This window comes from Felis catus, chromosome D1 (genome assembly GCF_018350175.1).
Source record: "Felis catus isolate Fca126 chromosome D1, F.catus_Fca126_mat1.0, whole genome shotgun sequence".
Classification (NCBI taxonomy): Eukaryota; Metazoa; Chordata; class Mammalia; order Carnivora; family Felidae; genus Felis; species Felis catus.
The window spans coordinates 33,787,454-33,809,220 of record NC_058377.1 but is presented as its reverse complement, the minus strand read 5'-3'; the positions used below and the strand labels follow the sequence as shown (position 1 = coordinate 33,809,220).

Here is a 21,767-nt window from a genome sequence, read left to right as displayed (position 1 = left end):
GCACAATGCTTGTGCTATGTACAGGTTGTGGGGAAGTTCATTTGAAGTAACATGTAACACAATTTCTTCATAAAGCCAAAAAAAAAAAAAAGCATGAAAGACAAGATATAAAGCAAGTGTCAAAGAAAACAAGAGAAGACAGAGTAACTCCTGAGAGAGAAAAAGTGAAAATGAGGTTTATGCTTAAGAAAGCAAGCATCTGCTGTAAGTAACCATTTCATTAGAAGTGCACTAAATTGTGGAGGTTCTCTCTCAGGAACTACATACTGTGGGCTGAGATTGAGTATAATGGGCTCCCACATGAATTCTTCTCATTACTTCTCTTGAAAGATCAGTAAATCTACTGAAAGGGTAATTTAGGTTTACTGTTCACAATCCATTCATTTCACTTTTAATCTTCCCTGTTTATAATTGTAAAAATACAACACAGATATAATCCAAAAGAGAAGGGATGAGCCCAAAATGAGACAATTTCAACTCCTCAGTCTTGACATTGACATAAATGCAATAGGGTGTAGACTTTTTATTCCTGATAGATGGTGATGGAGCCTCAGACAGTTAATAAAGCATTGCATACTATTAATTGTGGATATCAAGTAAAAGACAGCATAGCAAAGATAATCTATACTTCATCCTCCTGAATTCCTTAGACATTTATGTGATTTTCAATGAAGACTCTTCTTAATCCCATTAAGCTTTTCTTTTACTATAATTCAACAGAAAGGACAAAGGTTTGGGACTTTCATCCAGGGCAAAAAGAAATCAGTGATTTGAGAAGATTAAGTTCCAGATATTAAGACAATAAATTATTTAATCACAAGAATGTTATTTTACACAATAATTTTTCAATAATGTGAGTTTGAAAACTGATGTAAAATCATTACTTTTTCTGCCATTAAACTACCACCAATCAGTTTGTGATATTGAAAAATAAACAAACAAATAAAAAACAACAAAGCAAAAAACACCAAGCACAGTCTTTCAGAACTATTATTTATGGAAATAATAAAGTCCTCTCTGATTTTCAGGGCCTCTCCTTGGCTTTTCCATTAGACATAGGGCTCATTCTGGATTTATAGTGTGCATATTGATTTCCGATTGATTTCAGTACCCTATAAAGAAAACTTCAAAATCCAGGGGAAAAAAGAAATTTTCACACCTAAAATGTACCCATGCCACATAAAGTCATAAAAATATCAGTTTATTTATACAATATTAAATTATATTGATTTTAAGCTGAATTATGGCTTATAATGTCTACAATTTGCTTTTGTTTACCTATATTAAACCAAAGAGATTTAAAGTATAAATTTCCTTTTCAGATTTGAAAGGAGTAAGTGCTTATTCCAATAGAGATGAGAAAATGAAATTTAAGAGTATCAATTTATCCTAAGAAAATTAGGAGTGTAGGACATTCACTGGACAAATGTCACATTCCTTGAAATAATTATTATGATATTTTAATGCATTCTCACCATGAAGCTTTCCTTTATTAATGACTAAAACCGACTATGTCTTAACATTTATTTCATGAGAGAAACTTTCAATACCCTTAAAAGTTCCTATAATAAGACTAATAGAAAAAAAAAACAGAAATGAAATACCAGAAAGAAATGGTTTAAAACATAGTATACAGTTAAGCATTTCATTTAAATAAAGACACATAATTTGAGAGGTAAAAACTTCCAATGACTTCACACACTTTCAATGATTGCTATGGATAATGAAAAGAATCCAAAGAATTTCTAGAAATTCTTCTCACTTTTATGATTTTTATATAACCCATTAGTCTGTATCAAAAGAAGATACAGACCAATTTATAAAATGAGATAACAAAATAAGATTAAAAATTAAAATGAACTCAAATAATCAATGGGTTACTCCCCTCTAAAGACAAATGCATCTTTTTTTTCAGGTAATTTGCCTATTCCAGCAAAAAATTAAAGAATTCTAATCTGAAGTGCTTCTCTGTGGCTTGCATTTAACATTCTTTCCTATGCTCAACTACTATTGAAGAGAAGTGTTGAGTTTTTTAAAAAAATGTCATTTCAAGCTATGTGCTTCTACTCTCATTCCAGTCAATTATTTTTTATTGCAACATGAAAACTGAAGAGGGTATTGGAGTTTTGCTATGTTGTTATCAAAAAAAAATACTTATGAGTTGTGAATTCCATACCTTTGCATGTTCACACAAGAAAGAAATCTATCTTTCCTCATAGAGTGAATGAAAGCCAAGATTAAGTAATGAGAGGTTTGTACCTGTCGTTCTAATGTGTAGGGTCATCATAGTTCCCATGAACTGATACATCTAAAAGATATTCTCCCTGGAACTTACTGATCTCCTTAACTGCAGTTATTCTTCAACTATGTTCTAATCATCTTGCTCCCAACAAGAATCAAGTGTTTTGAACATCCTTTGTGTTTTGTAACTACGTTGATTAACAGAGATTCAGGCTGACCCTACTCCCTGATGGTGGTGGTTATGGGAGGAATAAATCTTTTTTTAAGTAAAGATGCATGGCTTTGGGATCAGCAATCTGTAACCTAAACCCTCTCTTTCTGTTGCCTACAGTGTACTCACAAAAGCAGCCATTCAATAAAGCCACACAGCATAATCTTTTGACTGCTATCTTCTCATAATTAATTTTCACAAGTTTCTATTCCTTTCAAAACTAATGTCTTGCCACAATATAGACCTGTCTCTAAATATCAAAGCAATAATTTTGGCTCACTGATTATTTTTCCTATCCTTTTAAATATATTTTTTTTTAATTTTTTTTAACGTGTATTTATTTTTGAGACAGAGAGAGACAGAACATGAACGGGGGAGGGTCAGAGAGAGAGGGAGACACAGAATGTGAAACAGGCTCCAGGCTCTGAGCTGTCAGCACAGAGCCCGACGCGAGGCTTGAACTCACGGACCGCAAGATCATGACCTGAGCTGAAGTCGGACGCTTAACCGACTGAGCCACTCAGGCTCCCCTCCTTTTAAATATATTAATGTTTGTGCATATTTAAATATTTCTTAAGTATTGTAGCTGCTAAAACATTATATGCAATATAAGTGTTCAAACTCTATATTAGAAATTGTTGAAAACAACTTCCATGTGTTCCTTAAAATAGGGTATGTTTGGTTTCTGTATTGTTGTCATATAAATCGTAAGGACAAAAATGGGCCCTTTGACTGAATGTGCAAAGTTCTCCTTAAACCACCTTGAACTAGGCAGATTTGCAACATTTTAAACTGGCACTTCATCCCTCTTTCAGCAAGCATCCTCTGCAGATTTAATGATCAGGAACATCCTTCTGATGCATGCTGGGAGATATGGCTGCAGGGTACAGACCACAGCAGACAGTGTGTCAGATGAGGCAGAACTTCTTGTTAGGGGTGAGTATGCTAATAGTGCAGTCTGAAGACATGATCACCATAAATTATCATACAAAGGAATTTAAATGCATGGACTTTGAGCACATCAGTACTGTGCATTTTACTTTCAATTTTACAATATATGTTATTTTTGTTTAACCTTTTGCCTTTGAAAAGATTACATGGAAAACTGCTTCTTAGTAACAGACAAAACCTGTAGATTCAACTTCAGGGTCTAAAACACCTTTAGTAATAAATGGTCACTTAGTGTGTCACAAACTTAATGTAAAACAGAAATTTTAAACAGTTGAGCCACAGATATTGGGACTACAGGGATAAAATTTGTGTGTGTATAGATGTGGTTTTCAAATGCAAAGTTAGTGGAAGCCCTAGGCACTTTTTTTCCTCCAGTAACTTCTAAATTCTGCTTCCCAAAAACAGGAAAAGTGCATGCCTAATATGGTGGCATTTGTAAGTTTTCAATGACAGGGTTTTTTAAGTCTGAAAATGTCAAACAGAATGTGCAGAAATGACAGTTAAGTGGTTTCCACTATGAACCAGGTTACCAAATTCTGCAGCCCTATAAAGTTACATCTTATTTGAATTGAATTAAATAAATGACTACAGCACCAATTTCCTTTAGCACATTTTTCTCCAGTATGGGAAATACAGCTCCTAGCATGCATATTCCCTTTTTTTCTTCTTTCTTTCTTTCTTTCTTTCTTTCTTTCTTTCTTTCTTTCTTTCTTTCTTTCTTTCTTTCTTTCTTCTTTCTTTCTTTCTTTCTTTCTTTCTTTCTTTCTTTCTTTCTTTCTTTCTTTCTTTCTTTCTTTCTTTCTTTCTTCTTTCTCTTCCCTCCCTGCCTCCTTCCCTTCCTTCCTTCCTCTTCTTTTTTTCTTTCTTTTCTTTTAGCTTGCAATACAATATACCTACAGAAAATTCCACAAATTATTTGTGTACTGGTGTATAACTCAATAAAAAAATGTGAATTCACCATAAACTAAATTCAAGATAAGATATAGAACTTTGCCAGAATCGTACCTAGTACCTCTCCTTTTTTGATCTTAAACAATTACATTTTGAGTGATGAGAGTATTGCATGCTAAGACACTTTGCATGATCTCTGAAAGTAAAAATTCACAATCCATAGCAAAAACATATTTTAGATCAACTTGCCTTTTATCCACTTGGACTGTTTTCCATTCATAATTTTTAAGAATTCATTAATATTATAAAAATCTTGAATAGGAAACATAAGGCATATAGTAAGCTTCAACATATCTTTATTTTAGTTGTATAAATTATTACAGGTTTATTGATTTTTGGTAGTGCATCCATCATTGGTCCAAGTAAAATGTTGTTTTTGAAATAAGTGGGTATCTGAGTGAGTTTGTTCATTTTGCGGTGTGTTTCTGTTCAAAAGGCTATTTGAACTTTTCTCCAAATTTATCTGAAAAATGTGTATCTGTATTACCCTTTTATAAAACATCAACCTTTTAAAGTGCTCATCCTCTCATGATATTCCATTTAGCTAAGTTTTTTCCTTTGTGCATTTTGAAGTTATAAGGCTCATGGAATTGCAAACACCATACTGCGGTCAAATTTATGGAAAATCACTTTCTTCTCTTGCTGTGGTCTGTTTTAGATTATGTATATTTATTGGGTAGCACTTGCCTAGTAATTTAGAATGATGCTCTTAAAACTGGAGCTTTCCAAATGAATAACACAATTTGGAGGCTGATAACAAGAAACTAGGTATTTTTACAGGGTTGTGAGGGGCAAATTTAAGTGGCAAACCAACATTCTGCTTTGTAAGTAAAATTAAACTCAACAGGGTTTAGAACATAATTCAGGTTCAGCTTTTTTGTGTTCTGCTCTTTTAGCCTTTGGCTTTATGCCTAGGAGAAGATAAAATGCATAAATTTTGGAATTATGTCCAAAAGAAATTTCAGACAGGTTTCTATTGTCTGAATATTCACATAACATTCAGCTCAAGCTTTCATTTAAAGTAAGTTTGATTTTCTATTATATATTTGCATTACTTTTCTAAAATTACTAAAAATAGCTTGCTTTTTCTGCCTGGTTGGTCATGGATTTAAAAACTTAATGGGATTTTTGTTCTTCTTTTTTTATTTTTACTATTTTTATTAACATTTCCTGGTAATTGAAGCAGCTTGGATGTTTGACTATTGCTGTTTTCATGTTGGCTAGTGAAATAAAACTTAAAATAGTTTTACCTTGCTATTCTTTCTCCTATTCCCATTCATTGGTTTATAAACTTAGAGAATTCTAATAGTACAGGCCACAGGGCCAAAATTGAGCATTCTAAATGGAGTTTTTCTAATGATGGCTATAATTCCAGCAGTAGAATCCTTAAAGTACACTTATTCAAGTATGTGTCACATAAAAATGGGAACAGTAAAGACAATTCCATCATACATCTTCCTATAGAATACCATCATTGGATTGTCTCAGCAGTTCACTTTGTTCATTGTTGAGCACGAGGAACATTCTTGGGTGGCAAGGGATATAGTTCCATAACCCTGTAATTCTATTTCAGTGGAGATTCAGGGGACTAAAAATCTATGTTCCCCAAGACTGATGGAAGCTACTTTTTTATCATCTCCTGTCCCATCAGAGATAGTCTATGAAATTCTTTTGTGCATGTTACCAAATCTTGAAATTCTTCTTCTGGCCCCATAAGCATATCAAATTGGAGCTCAGGGGTGTAGCCCTAAAACTTCATATTGCCTGTTTAGAATCTGAATGTTCCTGACTAGTAACGCCTCCTGCTTCTCTTCCCATTCTCTACTTTAAAGCTACATTTCCCCCACATGCTTGTTTCCACTGTTGCTTCATTTTGTTTGTGAATGTCACTCTATTATTATCTTCTTTTCTACTATTTTATCATCCTTCAAAAATTGTATTTTCCCATAAATAATCTTCTGAAGCATAAAATCACTTGTTCTCACATACTTAATATTCAGTGAACCAGCATAATAGCACCACCATGAATAATTTGCAGAACGATAATAGAAGTAATGAATATGTTAAAATAAATTATTTTGCTGAAATACAAAAGGATGTTAAAGCCACACCTGGACATCTGTGCACAATTTAAGTCACTTATTCAAGTGTGATATAGCAACAAAACAGAAAGTAAGGCTAGACAATGCTATAGGGAGCCTCTTTACAGATAGATAGAACTGTACTATGATCCAGGGTAAAGGAAATTAATCATTCGGAGATAACACTAAATGAGATACACAATTTGTAAGGAACCAATACTCTCCACAAATATGAGAGATGATTGAACACAATATGAAAGATTCCAGAAAAAGGAGTGTTAGCTTTTTGTTACCTTATTTTACAAAAATGAATGTTATAAATATGTTTCCCAAAGCCAATATAATTGTAGGAAACTATCATGGTTCAAAGAATAAAATGTGTTTAACTAAGCTGCAGTGACTGGGGACCAGAGCATTGAGTTCTGTTTATTCTGCCCAGAGGCAGAAAAAAGAGTTTAAAAATTCACTTCTTCATGCAAATTTTATACTCATAATACTCTGTTTATTAATACAAAACAGCAGGTCAAGAACTCTTGGGACAGTCAAAGAAGAATCAATAATCTTTTGGTTCTTCCTGAATGCATAACCCATATGCACTCCTTTCTCCAAACATGGACACAATTTTCATTTCTTGGGTTACAATTTACAGGATGAATCTCATGTGTATTAAATTGAATCTGAGAAGAAACAGTCCACCTGAGGATGTAATTTGTTTAAAGATATCCCACTGTTTATAACCACTCACCCTTCCTCCCACCTATCACGTGTTCAACTTGGGGATAAACCTCTTTCAATCTTATTTCCTTTACACTTTCCATCAATTCAATTTCGTTTATTCTTTTCAAGAAAGATTTTTCCTTGAATATGTTACCTTTAACCTCTCCCAATCACCTAGTCACTAAGAATCTAAAACTATTAAAAGTTTGACTGTTTTGGGGCGCCTGGGTGGCGCAGTCAGTTAAGCGTCCGACTTCAGCCAGGTCACGATCTCGCGGTCCGTGAGTTCGAGCCCCGCGTCAGGCTCTGGGCTGATGGCTCGGAGCCTGGAGCCTGTTTCCGATTCTGTGTCTCCCTCTCTCTCTGCCCCTCCTCTGTTCATGCTCTGTCTCTCTCTGTCCCAAAAATAAATAAATGTTGAAAAAAAAATTTTTTTTAAAAAAGTTTGACTGTTTTGTCTATGAAATAAATCAACAGGTATCTGTTGATAATTTGCTATTCATTTACCTCATCCATTCATTCAGCACCTTCTCTGTATCAAGCACTGAGCTAGGCATTTGGAAAGGAAAGATGAAGACACCAAGGTCTCACCCCTTTGTGTGGCTCTATGGCCACTAGTCTGCTAGTGTAAGAGGCATCTTTAGAAATGCATGTGAAACACTAAAAAAGTAAAGCTCTCCGGATAACTTTCAGTCTTTTAGGGGAAATTATGAAATACTAAGTGACAGTGTAGGCATATACATAAGCTCTGCAACCCAGTGCAAACTAAAAATGCAGAGCCCTTGGGTCAAAACTTTGTAAAAATTTCAAGACTATGACAGCAGAGCACTCATCCACATATGGAGACCTTCTAAAGTAAGGACCTGAGTGATTGTTCAGGTTACACAGCCATGAAGCCAACCTTCTATAGCTATTAAATTATGTATTACTATTTATGAAGGAAAGGAGTTTAGCAAAGGATATTAAAATATCTTATTTTTTTACAATTACAACAAAATTGTCTAAATCTTAGTATTTTCGTCTGTAAAATTAGCCTATTAGAGCCTTTTCAGAGGTTTTATCAGCTTTTTGCATGAAATATCTTTTTAATTATTCTACCCCATTTTGAAAGATTTTGTTTATTGTGTTAAACATTAATTCATATTTCTATTTTATTTCCCACCAAAAACTCTTATCATCATGCAGTAGCTGGTATTACCAAACTAGTTGATTTAAATGTAGCCAATAACAGAGACATTACATTTTAGCTGCTTGTGAAGTGTTACCAATTTTGTTTTCTTTTGTTTCGTTTTCAAATAGCAGAAGATAACCTAAAGATGTCAATTACTACCTGATGGAAACCAGTTTGGAACCTTTGATTAAATACTCTACAAATTTTCTTCAAACTATAATTTTCAGTGATTCTCACTAACTAGAGAGAAAAGTTGGAGAATTTTCTGTCTTTTGCCCTTGGAAGGATACAAGTACTATAACTTTCCCAATACAAAGAGAAATTCAGTGAATTCTCTTGAACATAAGTGTTCAAGAGAAACACTTGTGAAAGAGAAACTAAGTGAAAACCTTGAACATATTTCTAATTTGAGAATCTGATCTGAGAATAAAGCAGTATTAATGTGTTAATGGGCTCTATCTTTACATTTCTTAAAGAACTACCCTTGTGAACCATATAGATTCCAAACTGATATAAGTGCTTATCTTTAGCATCTGGCCACTTCTGAAAGTTTCAAATTTTAAAATGTACAATTATTTAACACAAGTTTCTTTTGGAAAATAGAGATTGCATAGTTTTTCTTTCCCATAATTATACACTGACCTTATACTTCCAGATTGCACAAGCTTTCATATGGTGAAGCAATGTTTTGGACTCAAAAGAGTCTCTAGTAAATAAATAAATAAATAAATAAATAAATAAATAACAAATCTAGTGCAAAGAAAAAGACCAAGTAGTCATAAAAACAAAGTTGGGTTGGCCAATATTTGGGGATCACAGGACAATGACAAATGTTTTCAGTGTAATTTTAATTTTAATTAATAGTAATGGCAAATAAATTTGCAAATAATTTATGTTTTAGAGGAGAATGGAGGTTATTCAGTTAATATAATTACATTTTTTAAACATTAATAATCTTTAAAATGGGTAGATAAATATCCTCCCTCTTGAAGAAACTCTAATCTCATTCATTCAGTGTCTTATTGAAACATCCTACACCATTGTGGAAATTTTAGATCACTGCTATCAATAGTACTGGATAAGATTATGTAAATAATTTATACCAATGGCTTGCTTCCCTAGCTTAGACTTTATCTACAGTAAGTAGTTTGACATTAACATTTGTTGGTCAATCATGTGTTGAATTCTCTGCAGCACATTTAGTTTGGTTCATTGAAGTGATGGTTGATAATTGACTTGACTGATGGAAATGATTAAAGCAATGTGTGTGTGCGTGTGTGTGTGTGTGTGTGTGTGTACCTGCAAATTAAAAACAAACAAAAAATTGTTATCATGTACAGACAACCAATTGATGGAGACTGTTTGTGTTTTGTTCACTCAACAAACATTGAGAACTGCTAGAAGGCACATTTTCTTTGACACTGATATTTCAGTCAAATGACTTTGACTTTCACCGGTTTCTTGATAGGAACATTTTTCTATTTTGAAACAGTACTCCAACTTCACTCCTCCATTTTGAGAAAAATTCTAATCAGCTGGATTTTATATCTTATATATTTTTGAGTCACAAACTATAAGGTGATCAGATTTCACTATGTATTTTGCCCCACAGACTTAAGCTATTTTTCTTACATATCCATCTTGATATAAAAATGGCATTTACTATCACTTCACATTTGTGTAAACTTGTTGAGGTAAGTTCTCGGTGTGTGGACTATGTGTTAAGTTCTTATTTTATTCATTATTTAGTGAGTACCTACTGTATGCCTCGACAATTCTAGTATGCAAGAAGGAGAAGTGATGAGATGGAATTGGGTATAAGTTCCTTCTAATGCCATGAGAGAGAGCTTAACCTTTATGCTTAAAGTTATAGATATCCATCAAAAGACCAAATCAGGAAAGGGATGTGAGTATATATAAACTGTAAGAAGATAATTCTGAAAACTGCAGAGGGTGTTTTCGAGGAGAGTAGACCAGTGGCTGCTAATAGATCAAGTAGGAAGCTATAGCAATAATCTTCACAAGAAATAAAAAAAGGTCTGAAAAAAGGCAATAATAATGGAGATTTAAAAGAGTGTACATATTGAAAAAAATAGAAGGACACAGAATCAATAGAACTTGGTGGCTCACTGTCTGTGAAAAATGAGAAGGAAGAGTCAAAAATTAATGCCAGTTGTGAGGCTTAATTTAGCGGTCAATGGCAGGGAGACCATACATTCTGGCAAGACTAAGACAGTTCCGAATTAAACTAGGAGTGACAGGGTAGTTATTATTGAAGCCCCTTCACTTTCAAAATTTTCCTGGTTTTGGTGATAAATTATGTAACCTCCCTAATGAATGATCATGCTTTTCATGTAGTCTGGAAGGTAAGGAGAGAAGTGGATTGGGAGTAAAGGGACAGCATTTAAGATAAGGCTCTCCAGAGAGAAATATTCTGTAAGCAAATAGATTTGTGGCGATGGAGCTAGGAGAGAAACATTGAAGTTAATATGTAGATTTAAGCACAATCAGATGGAAATGAAAGTACAGAGATAGTATGTAAAGAATGAAAAGATAAAGGCTCAAGATAGAAACTCAGGAAACACTAATGTTGAAGAGGAGGAAGAATCTACAAAGACTGAGAAGTGGCTGCTGGAGAAAACAAGCTACTGGGAAAAATGCCAAGGAAATCAAGTCCTAGAGACAAAGAGAAAAGAGAATTTCAGGAAGGACAAAACAGGCAACGGTGTCAAATGCAAGTAAGATAAGAACCAATATTTACCATTAGATTGAGCAATTTGAAGGTAATGATAACCTTGGCAAGTGCAAATCCTGTGGCATGATAGGTGTAATAACCAAATTACAGTAGGAGCAGAGGGGTGAGCAATAATACATAAAAGGAAAGCATGGACTTTGAAGTCAGACAGACCATTTCACATCCTCACAAGCTTTTACTGGTCATGTAACTTTGGGCAGGTTGCTTAACTTTAACCTTGCTCACTTTTCATTCACTCATGCAACACTGATTCATCAGACATTTAGAAAGCATATAATACGTGGCAAGTGCTATGCTAAGAACCTGCTAGCCATGAACAGCTTGTGTCCGTGACATAGAGGAAGATATCTTTTTACAATGTAATATAAGGAAGATATCTTTTTACAATGTAACATTTTATACATAAACTGGATGAAGGACATTTGTTAATCCAAGAAAGAGACAGAAGATATTGTAGCTTATCTTGCAAATAAATACAGATGTATGAGCAGCACATTTTACTCTCTGATCATAAGCTCCATTAATAATAAAACAACTAAAATTTATTTAGTTCCTATATGCCAGGCACTGTGCTAAAGGCCCATATGAATTATTTCACTTTATCTATTGAGCGTATCATATAAAAACAATGAGAGGAATACAATTTTAATTCCAACTTGCAGATAAGGAAACTAAGGCTCAAGGAGATTTAGGATTTGTGGAATAGTGAATAGGCAGACTAATTTCAAAGTAAGCAATTTAAATTACTATACTGCCTTCCATAATCACTTGCCAGATCATTTTCGTTTTATTCATTATTGTATCCCCTGGACCTACTTAGTTCCTGACACATTATAGTTCCCGACAAATAGTAATAAATATTTGTGGAACGAATGAGGAAATAAAGAGAAAGAAAGGGGAGAGCAGGGAGGAAGAAAAAGAAAAAGAAAGAGAGAGAAAAGGAAGGAATAAAGAAGGAGTGGGAAAAAAAAAGAGTCCTATAAGAAGGAATGGAGCGACAATCTCTGTGTTGGAGTCAGAACATTTTATACATGAGCTGGATGAAAGACATTTGTTAAGCCAAGAAAGAGATAGAAGATAGTGTAGCTTATCTTGAAAATAAGCAGTTTTTCACTCACATTTGCCTTTAAGAATAGGTCTCACACTCTGTAATCCTCTTAAATTTCTAATCTTGGACCACATGACCAGGAAGCTCAACATTATTCATCACCACTTTCTGTCTTATATTTTCGTCTAAATGACCACCAGACAAATCTGAAATTTCTCTGACCCCCATGCCTTGCCAATCATATAAGATATCAAATTCTAATGACTATTTTCTGAGGACATCTTGTGGGACTTCCTACCCAGGCACTCTAGGTTTTGGTAGAAAATAATCACTTCTGGACAAAACGTCACCAGGATTACTAAGCAATAATAAAGAAACAGACCTCTGTTTGCATGATCTCTTCTCATTCTCTCATTTTAAACTTTCTTATGATCACCACAATTGTGAAGGAAAGATAAAACTTCCAACTGCTTAAAAAGCACCTGACTTTCATTTCAATTGTTACTGCTGATCTTTCAAACCTTCCATATTCATTATTTCTTACCTATTTACGGGTAAATTATGTCAAAAGTCATGAAAACAAAACAACACAAAATGAAAAACGGCGTTTAATGTTCAAAAGGTTGTCTTAAACTCACTGATATTATTACTTGGGCAAAATACTGGAGTACTTATACCTGTGTTCATTTGTTTTAATTGTTTGTAAAATCATCTACTTACTCCCTTTTCATAGTTTTTATAGACACAACCTAAACCAACCAGCGATCCTTTGTAACATGTGATCTTTTTAATTTCCTCAATGCATTTGTTTTCTGTGACTGTTACATAGATTGTTTTAGCATGTCTTTTCAGTATTGGGTAGTAATTTGTTTTCCCATAAAGCCTAGAATACAGTTTCACACAGCATATAAATACTACATGGCCCTTCTTTCATAACCTGTATGTGGTAACCAAGCATCTGAATTCCAAACAAAACATCTGTGGAATATCAGCCCAATGACTGCTCACACCTCCAAAAACAATGGAAAATTGGTAAGTTCACTTTAGTCTCTATCCTAAAATCTTGTTTTATTTCAACCTATGTTCCAAAATACTCAATTCTTAATTATTTTCTTGATTTTGTGTAACATATGACATGTAGCCAAGTCTCTGAATGATTCTTCATTGAACAACACAAAAATCCATGAATATTGAACAGAGAGAGGACCAGCACTGATTGGAAGAAACTTTTGCTGACTTTTACTGAAGATTAGATTTTGTTCTCCCAAACACCTGGCAAAGGTAATGTCTCCGTTTCACTAAGTACTCCTTAATTTGGAATTACAAAGGCAATTAGCTCTCTAATGAGTTAGAGGAACTGAGGTAAAAGAGTAGGGGAGAAACTGAACAGCAGATGATGTCTGTTAATGTCAAGAAAGAAAAGAAAAGAATCAGTGAATCATTCTTGGTAAAAAATATTTCATATAAATATCTCTCCCTCTTGTTTTTATTTTTTTAAACTAGAGTGTGTCTAACTTTATTTTTTAGTATGTATTAAGAAAATCTAATTTGACACTTTATGTATAAATATTGGCAGTCATGAGCACATGGGCCTCTACTCTATGTTGGTGATTGAGTATCAGTAGGTCTTACATTCAGAAACTTCTGGATCATTGCTGAGGTACCTAAAAACTGAGGAGGAAAGGGGGAAAGATACTTCCTGGCTTTATAGAAACAGTTCATTAAGATAGAAAATAACCACTACAAGATTCAAAGTGGGCAGGCATTCAGAAGCTGAGATGTAAAAGTGACAGCTGCAAGGTTATTTATGGCAATGAGAAAATAAAATTGCATAACTTTAAGGTGTATAAAAAGTAGCAAGGAAAGGTCTTCTGTGTTTGTGCTTCATTTGGAAAAGCAGTATCTTTGGACAACCCAAGAACTTAGTACTAGACCTAGTTTATAGCTGGTGCTCAGTAAATGTTAGTTGAATCTCAATAGCCTGATTTAAAAATGATTCAAATTGTTTAAAATGGCTGTGTAACTAGTTTGCACAGCCAATACAGTGTAGCATTATAAAAACAACCCAGCCCCAGCTCTCAATCTCACTCTGACACTAGCTGGATAACCATAAGCAAGTCATTTTACCTCTTTTGGATTCTTCATTTGTAAAATAGGCATATAATATCTAATCTGAAGATTTAATAGGAGACTGAAATGAGATCTCAAATGGTAGAATGATTCTCTGTAAATGGTAGATATTATTGCTGATATTCTAAACTAGAGAAAGAATTTTTATTTCTCTAATCTTTAAGGAAATGAATCATTGTTCTTCATGGTATATATGGGCAGAAAAATGGTATACATTTCTCCAACAGTTAATCCTATTTGATTATCCATTGACTAAAATATCCAGTAATATTCTGATTGTTTTGCCCATTTTGTTCAATTAAAATTTTATAATACATGCTAAAGGTGATTGGGAGCATTTTGGCTGTTTCTCCTTCTTCAGGGTCAAATCAGCATGTTTATAGGTTTGTCATAATTTTGCTCTCTGCTGGTTTATTGTCATTAGGATAAACTGTGAAACACCATCAGGACCATCTCAGTATATTCAGTAAACTGAAGCAATGACAGCTTGTATCACTTTCCTGAAGGGTGAAATATGAGCTCATATTAACACATATTTACATGTATTAAAGATTCCATTGTGATGGCTTCCATCTTTGAGCAAAATGCAATAGCTATCTTAGTGTACAAAGGAATTTCCCAAATGTGAAATAAATGCTGAAGGGCTTCAGATACAGAGAAACCAAGATGATAAGACAGAGTTTAAAAAAGAAGTTAAAAAATTAAATGCACAAATTATACTTCATTTTAGAAAAAGTGTGTAGATGAGCCTATGATGGATAGTTGTAAGGTACTTTTTTTATATAAGTAATGATCATCAATATCTGCATATCTAATAGCTACTAACTTGATATCACACAAAATACATACTATAAAATTGATTTAAATCATAGTATTCAATATTTTTAAAACATATATTCATTCTATGAATGTTTATATAAGACTTTGCCATACCTTCAGTTTAATTGACAATGAAACAATGCAAAAATTACAATAAAGGTTAGAAAGCTGTTATAAGCCACCAAGGGCACTAAAGGATTTGGAAGTACTGCACTTGTAAAATAAATACTTAAATTTTTAAAAATTGAAACCAAATAGTATAAGTGATTTTAGGTTCCCTGGAAATTATGTCTTAGATTTTAAAATATCCTAGGTAAAAGTACAAAATTTCAAACGACACAAATATTTTTTAAAACACATAAGGTAATCATCTATGCCAAAGCACTAGCTTTCTCATTTGTCAGCATTCTGATTTGGCTAATTTAAGTGTTCATTAATCACAGAAAACTATAACATAAAACAAGTCTCTTTGAATTATGTGCTTTGTTCAGGAGGTTATTGGTTCATATAATTATTTATTTTGTGGCAACTCAAGAAATAGAACTGTTATTAGTAAACTTCATTTGAAATACTTAATCACTGTTTCAAAGACATTTTATCACCTGATCTGTATGTATCTGTAAATCAAGGCTCATATATTTGTCTCACAACCTCAGCTCACAGAATGTTAAGTCAGGCTAATAAGCAGCATCAATCATACCCCACTGGATGAGATAGAGTGTATTACAGACACTCTCCCTGTAATTCATCCATTATATGGAACATCTGTTACAAGCTATCCAACCTTCAGGACTGCTCTATTTAAGTGTTCTGCAAGAGCCCACTGTCTCTATTTCTCCAAATGAGGTAGATGGTGGCATCAGGATTATACCAAATTCACTGTCACCATTTGACAGCAGTCATCTTTCAGTCTGTGCCGAGCTCTTAATGTTACATTGCATAGTGGTATATGTCTTCTTATAATTGTATAGCAAAAAATCCTCAGAGTATAAAACAACAACCATCTAGATAACCCTAACACAGTTCTTTCTCCATTTTTGTCACCCATTGCCAGTAACTTAAGCACTTAGGAGTAATACTTTTTTTTTTTCAAGTCCTTAATGGGCTACTACTGATTTGCTCAGTTAAAGTATGAAATTAATGACCCTAGATACATGTTTGTCAACTTTTGCTCATTTCCATGGCTGTGAAACATGTCCCTTATCATAACAGATATCTTGTAGAACATGTTGTTGGTATCAAGGAAAATCATGAAAGAAAATCTAAATAAATGACAGTAAGCATAAATGGATACTTCAGAAAGAAAAAAAAACATATTAAGGAAAGTTTTAACTTACTGTTTAGTCATAGTACTGTCAAAGATGCACCCGTCTTAAAGAGAATGGGTTTATAAATATGTTCCCTAGTGTGTCTTTGGAAATAATAATTCTAAATTCACTTCATGGTATAATTGGGAACATAAGCCACAAAGGTATCTATAAATTATTCATAAATGAATAGTGAAAAAATTTAAAACTCCATGTGTTATTTTCCTGATCCTAATTTGCATTGCAGGGTTGTAATGACTCATACACAATAAACTCAATATTGGATTTATAGAAAGCTTTGCAGAAACATGGCACCTTGCATATTTTAGCACCACATATATTTTTTCCTATAGGTTTTCTTTAATTTATTTTTTTCTTAGGATTTATGTAATATTAACTTAATAAATTAACTTCAAAATAGCATGGGTTGCTTAAGGTTTTGTAGTAAACAAGTTGATTATTTTTATTTGTTCTTGCAATTTGTACAATAGATCCTCAAATGTCTATTTTCCATTTCAGAAAGATCACCTTCGATGGATGGACAGTATTATTTTTCTATGGAATATACACAGTGTGCACAACTTCAACTCATGTAAAACTACATTAAATATTTATGCCTACTGAACTACCTGCAATTGTTGCCTAATTTACCTTTCATCTGAATTTTGTGATAATTGACTAAGAAGTGTTTATACTTTTCTAAAAATAAGCATAGAATTCTTTAAACATCTTGACCGTAGTGATGAGGAGAGTCTCACAATGGTAATTATATGCTTCGGCCAAAAATGGCAACAGTCATTTTAGCTCATAACTCACTGGTCTGAACCAGTCACACAGCTCCATCTAATGCAAAGGAGTCAGAGTTCCAATAACAATCACATGTTCACAAGTTATATTTACTAGGATAAATGTCATGAAATTCCAACTTTATAAGACTGGTGTAGGGAAGGGATAGTGTCGTTTTGTTGTGTTGTGTTTTGTTTTACTTACAACATAAGTAGAAGAATCATCACATCCTCAATAAGATTGCCAGAAACTGGTGGGCAAAACATCTTTAGAGACTACCACTGTCATTGAAACTACCCTGGCAACTTCAACTGAGCAACAATATAACAACATTGGAAAAGTGAAAATGCAATTTACTTACATTTGCTCCCAGAATGTTACTGCAAAGGTTTTGCAATTTTAGCATTAACGTTGATCATTAATATTTTTAATGATTAGATTGTCCCCAAAATTTTCCTACAGCCACTGAGGGTTTGGTCTATGATTTCAATGGCTTCTTTCCTTTGACTTTCTCATGTGTTATCAAACTCATTGCCCTCAAAACCCTCTGTTGTCTGGCGCCCACTTTCCAACATTTTCACCCTCTTCTGTATTCTTTTTCACTTTGATTCAGCCACACCAGAATCCTTTCTGTTCCACAAATGTGCCGAACTCATCAACACTTAGGAATTTTGTCATTGATACACTTTGCCTAGAAAACTTGCTCATAATATATATGTGGTTAGCTGGCTCCTTCTTATTTATTTTTCAGTGTCTCATCTAATGTTTCTCATGTCTCTTCCACCTGATTTTCACCCTTTATTTTCTTCTTTGCATTTATTATTATCTGAAACTATCTCATTCATTTGTTCTTCTTCTCTCTAGAAAGTAATCCTTACCCCTAGGGTATGGCATATAGTAGATATTTCTTCAATATTGTTAAGCAAATTCTTAAATGTATGAATGAATGAATGAATGAATGAATATCTAATTATCTTTCCCAAAGTGAGTAATTATATTTTTTAAATTAATTTATTTATTTTGAGATGGTTGGGGTGGGGGGGAGAATCAGAGAGAGAGAGGGAAAGAATCCCAAGCAGGCTCTGCACTGTCAGCACAGAGCCCTACGTGGGACTCAAATCATGAACCATGAGATCATGATCTGAGCCCAAATCAAGAGTCCAACACTTAACCAACTGAGCCACCCAGGTGCTCTAGTAACTACATTTTTAATAATCATATAAATAGGGAAGACTGGGCAGGGTAAGGAGTAGTAACTGAAAACAATAATCATAAGCACTTAATATTAAATATATTCCATGTCATATAAAGCAGAGAGACACAGTGAAATAGGAGGTAAAACTATGTGGGAATGATGTGGTAGGAAAGGGTTTTCAGAAGTTTCTTACAGATGCGATCACAAAACAGTTCTTTGAAGCTTGGCATTACCATCTTTATAAGTACCTTAGAATTTTTTTCATGAATACATCCTATTTTTTGCAGCAGACACACATACACTCATTTTTACAAGAAATGTTGATTGAAATGCGCCTTGGTGACTCAGTCAGTTAAACGTCCGACTTCAGCCCAAGTCAAGATCTCACAGTTCACAAGTTTGAGCCCCACGTCCAGCTCTGTGCTGATAGCTCAGAGTCTGGATCTTGCTTCAGATTTTGGGTCTCCCTCTCTCTCTGCTGCTCCCCTGCTCACTCTCTCTCTCTCTCTCTCTCTCAAAAATAAATAAAATATTTTTAAAAATTTAAAATAAATCCTTTTTTAAAAATTTAAGAAATGTTGATTGAAATATTAAAATGTTGAAATATTTTTAAAAATTTAAAACTTTAAACAATGGATAAATCAATTTAAAAATCTGATTTAGCTTCCTGTCATGAGGGCTAATAAATTTCCTTCCTGTTTCAGCGAATTTGACTTAGTTTTCATATTCCTTGTAACTGGAAGCATCAAAGGCAAAAGATAACTGAAATATTTTTAAAAATGTAAAATAAATTTTGGTTTGTGAAAGATTAACACTGGAATAATTCCTCATCGATGCAAAGACCTGTTATATTAGCAAAATGATCTGGAAAGAGAATCTTCAACAATATCTAATTTTCAAACAAACCCCTTGGAGATGAAAACAACAAACAAACAAACAAACAAACAAACAAAAAACAAGTCAATTGGGAAACTGATAGAACAGCTGGCCAAATAGAAGCAAACAGCCAGATAGGTAAACACATAATGCAATGAAATTATTGAAGTGATTTCAAAATTTACCTGTAGGGTAATGGAATTTACCTGTAAGGTAATGGAATGATCACTTTTTGATAGAGAGTTGGGGCTTATTAAAAATGTACAATATTAACCAATGTATTCCTATGACAATAAAGTTCAACAAAGTATTAAAAATCAGGGAATTTTAGAGCAAAGTTGAAAAACCTAATTTTAATTAAACCTACAATTTTTATTAAAATTTTAATTAAGCCTATAATTAACTATCTTCTGTGTTTCTCATTGCTACACCCCCTTAAAAAGAGGAAAAAGAAAAAAAAGAAGAATGGGTTGGAGATGTTACCATGTAAAGATAAAAACAAAAAGCTTAATATGACAGATTTGAATGATGAAGGCTGACTGTATACCATGAGACCTCCTTCTCATATAGCCCTTATCATTTTTCAACTAAAATGACTCAGGAATGTACTTTGCATCCCTAGGTTACAGACAGTTCTTTAGATAGTGAAGCTGAAAGGATGTTTTTTTCCAGTGAAGACTTCAAAATGACTTCCTCTGGGCTAGTACTTAAGATGGGACAGGTCACTTTATTATTATTGTGTTTTGGTAGTAGAAGGGGATAAATAGATATACTAAAAGACTGGAAAATACAGTCTTTTGAAGAAAGGGAAAGCTGCTTAAGTTTGATCAGAGTAGCAGAAGTCTATGAAAACGGAGAAAAGTAGGTTGATGGAATAACTTGAAGACCAGGACAATGAGTTTGAACTTTGTTATGTAGATAGTGGAGAGCCAGTAATTGTTTTTAAATGGGAGGTGGACTAACACATTAGATATTATAGGGGAAGAGTAAAAAATGAAACATTATTCCAGAATTTCATGGATAAATTAGAAGAATAATGGGGAATAAAGGGGAAATCTGAGTCACCATTGTTCAAATAAATTGTTTACATGTTATGTTTTTTCATAACCAGAAACAGAGGTGACTGAGTTTGAAGGTTGGCATGATAAGTATCAAGGAAGTTACACTCACCTATCAGGCAGGTAGATTTCAGGTATGAATTGAACTATGTATAACTGGTGACCATACAAGTTAAGTGGAGTTCATGAGAAATTCAGGGGAAGATTCAATAAATGTAGGGATGTACCTACTGCAGTGGATTAAAGCTACTGTTAGAGGTTTCATGTCCCAAGTAGTAGATCAAAATATACATGACAGAGCTTCAGGGACACAGGTTAGGGCCCCTACAGTTCCAAATAAGGCAAGATAATAAGGTGCTGGGCTGTCAGCTGGCTAATGTATCAACTGACTGTATAAAAACTTGCCTCATGGATGTAGAATCTTAGTGGACACATAAGCCTTTTCTTTATCATTCCTATTTAGTTTCTTCCTATATACTCTATGTAATTAGAATCTAACTAATGAATTTTTCTTCATTATTTGCATTTAGTTTTTAATATTTCAATCAACATTTCTTTTTTAAAAAAGGATTTATTTTAAATTTTTAAAAATATTTCAGTTATCTTTTGCCTTTGATGCTTCCAGTTACAAGTAATATGAAAACTAAGTCAAATTCGCTGAAACAGGAAGGAAATTTATTGGCTCTCATGACAGGAAGCTAAATCAGATTTTTAAATTGATTTATCCATTGTTTCAAGTTTTTCCCAAAGACTCAGGTTGATTCCATCTCTCCACTGTTGTCTACAATGCTGGCCTCACCTTAAAGCTCATGGTAGTCATAGGCTGGCTGCCAAGAATAATAGAGATTTAGTGCTTTCTTATTGCCATACAACAAGCAAAAGAACTAGCATATCTCTACAAGTGTCCATCTCTTCATCTGGTTTTGACAGTCTAGACCATGAACCAACACACCATGTAAGAGGATTGCCATGATATGATTGACTTTTTCCTAGCTTCCTAAACAAATCACCACAGGGGCAGGTGAGATTGCCAAAATGGATAGACTAATCAGGGCCACCTATAGACTTGTAGTTAATTCCCTATACCACATTGGTGCAAGTAGAGTAAATATTAGGGAGTCAACCACAAAGTCTACTTCATTTCTATCATACATTTCTGCCTTTAAATCCATTTTCAAGCCATAAAAAATTTGCCCCTGCCAATAATCATTTTAATGCTATGAAATTTACATTTTATGTGTCTGTGCTGAATTATGTGAAGTAGTCTTATGTAATAAACAGAATGGAGGGGCGCCTGGGTGGCTCAGTCGGTTAAGCAGACGACTTCAGCCATGATCTCGGGTCCGAGAGTTCGAGCCCCGCATCGGGCTCTGTGCTGACAGCTCAGAGCCTGGAGCCTGTTTCAGATTCTGTGTCTCCCTCTCTCTGACCCTCCCCTGTTCATGCTCTGTCTCTCCCTGTTTCAAAACC

At 33.8% G+C, this 21,767-nt stretch overlaps 1 protein-coding gene across 2 annotated transcripts in view; it reads left to right on the top strand.

Moving 5' to 3' along the window:
* The window catches only part of CNTN5 (contactin 5), a 1,399,046-nt gene that overhangs the window by 1,265,507 nt on the left and 111,772 nt on the right, over positions 1 to 21,767 (top strand). For both annotated transcript variants that reach the window (XM_045038579.1, XM_023239314.2), the window contains one exon: positions 3,268 to 3,388. In XM_045038579.1, the coding sequence (XP_044894514.1) occupies positions 3,268 to 3,388 (121 nt within the window). The remainder of the gene's footprint in view (positions 1 to 3,267; positions 3,389 to 21,767) is intronic.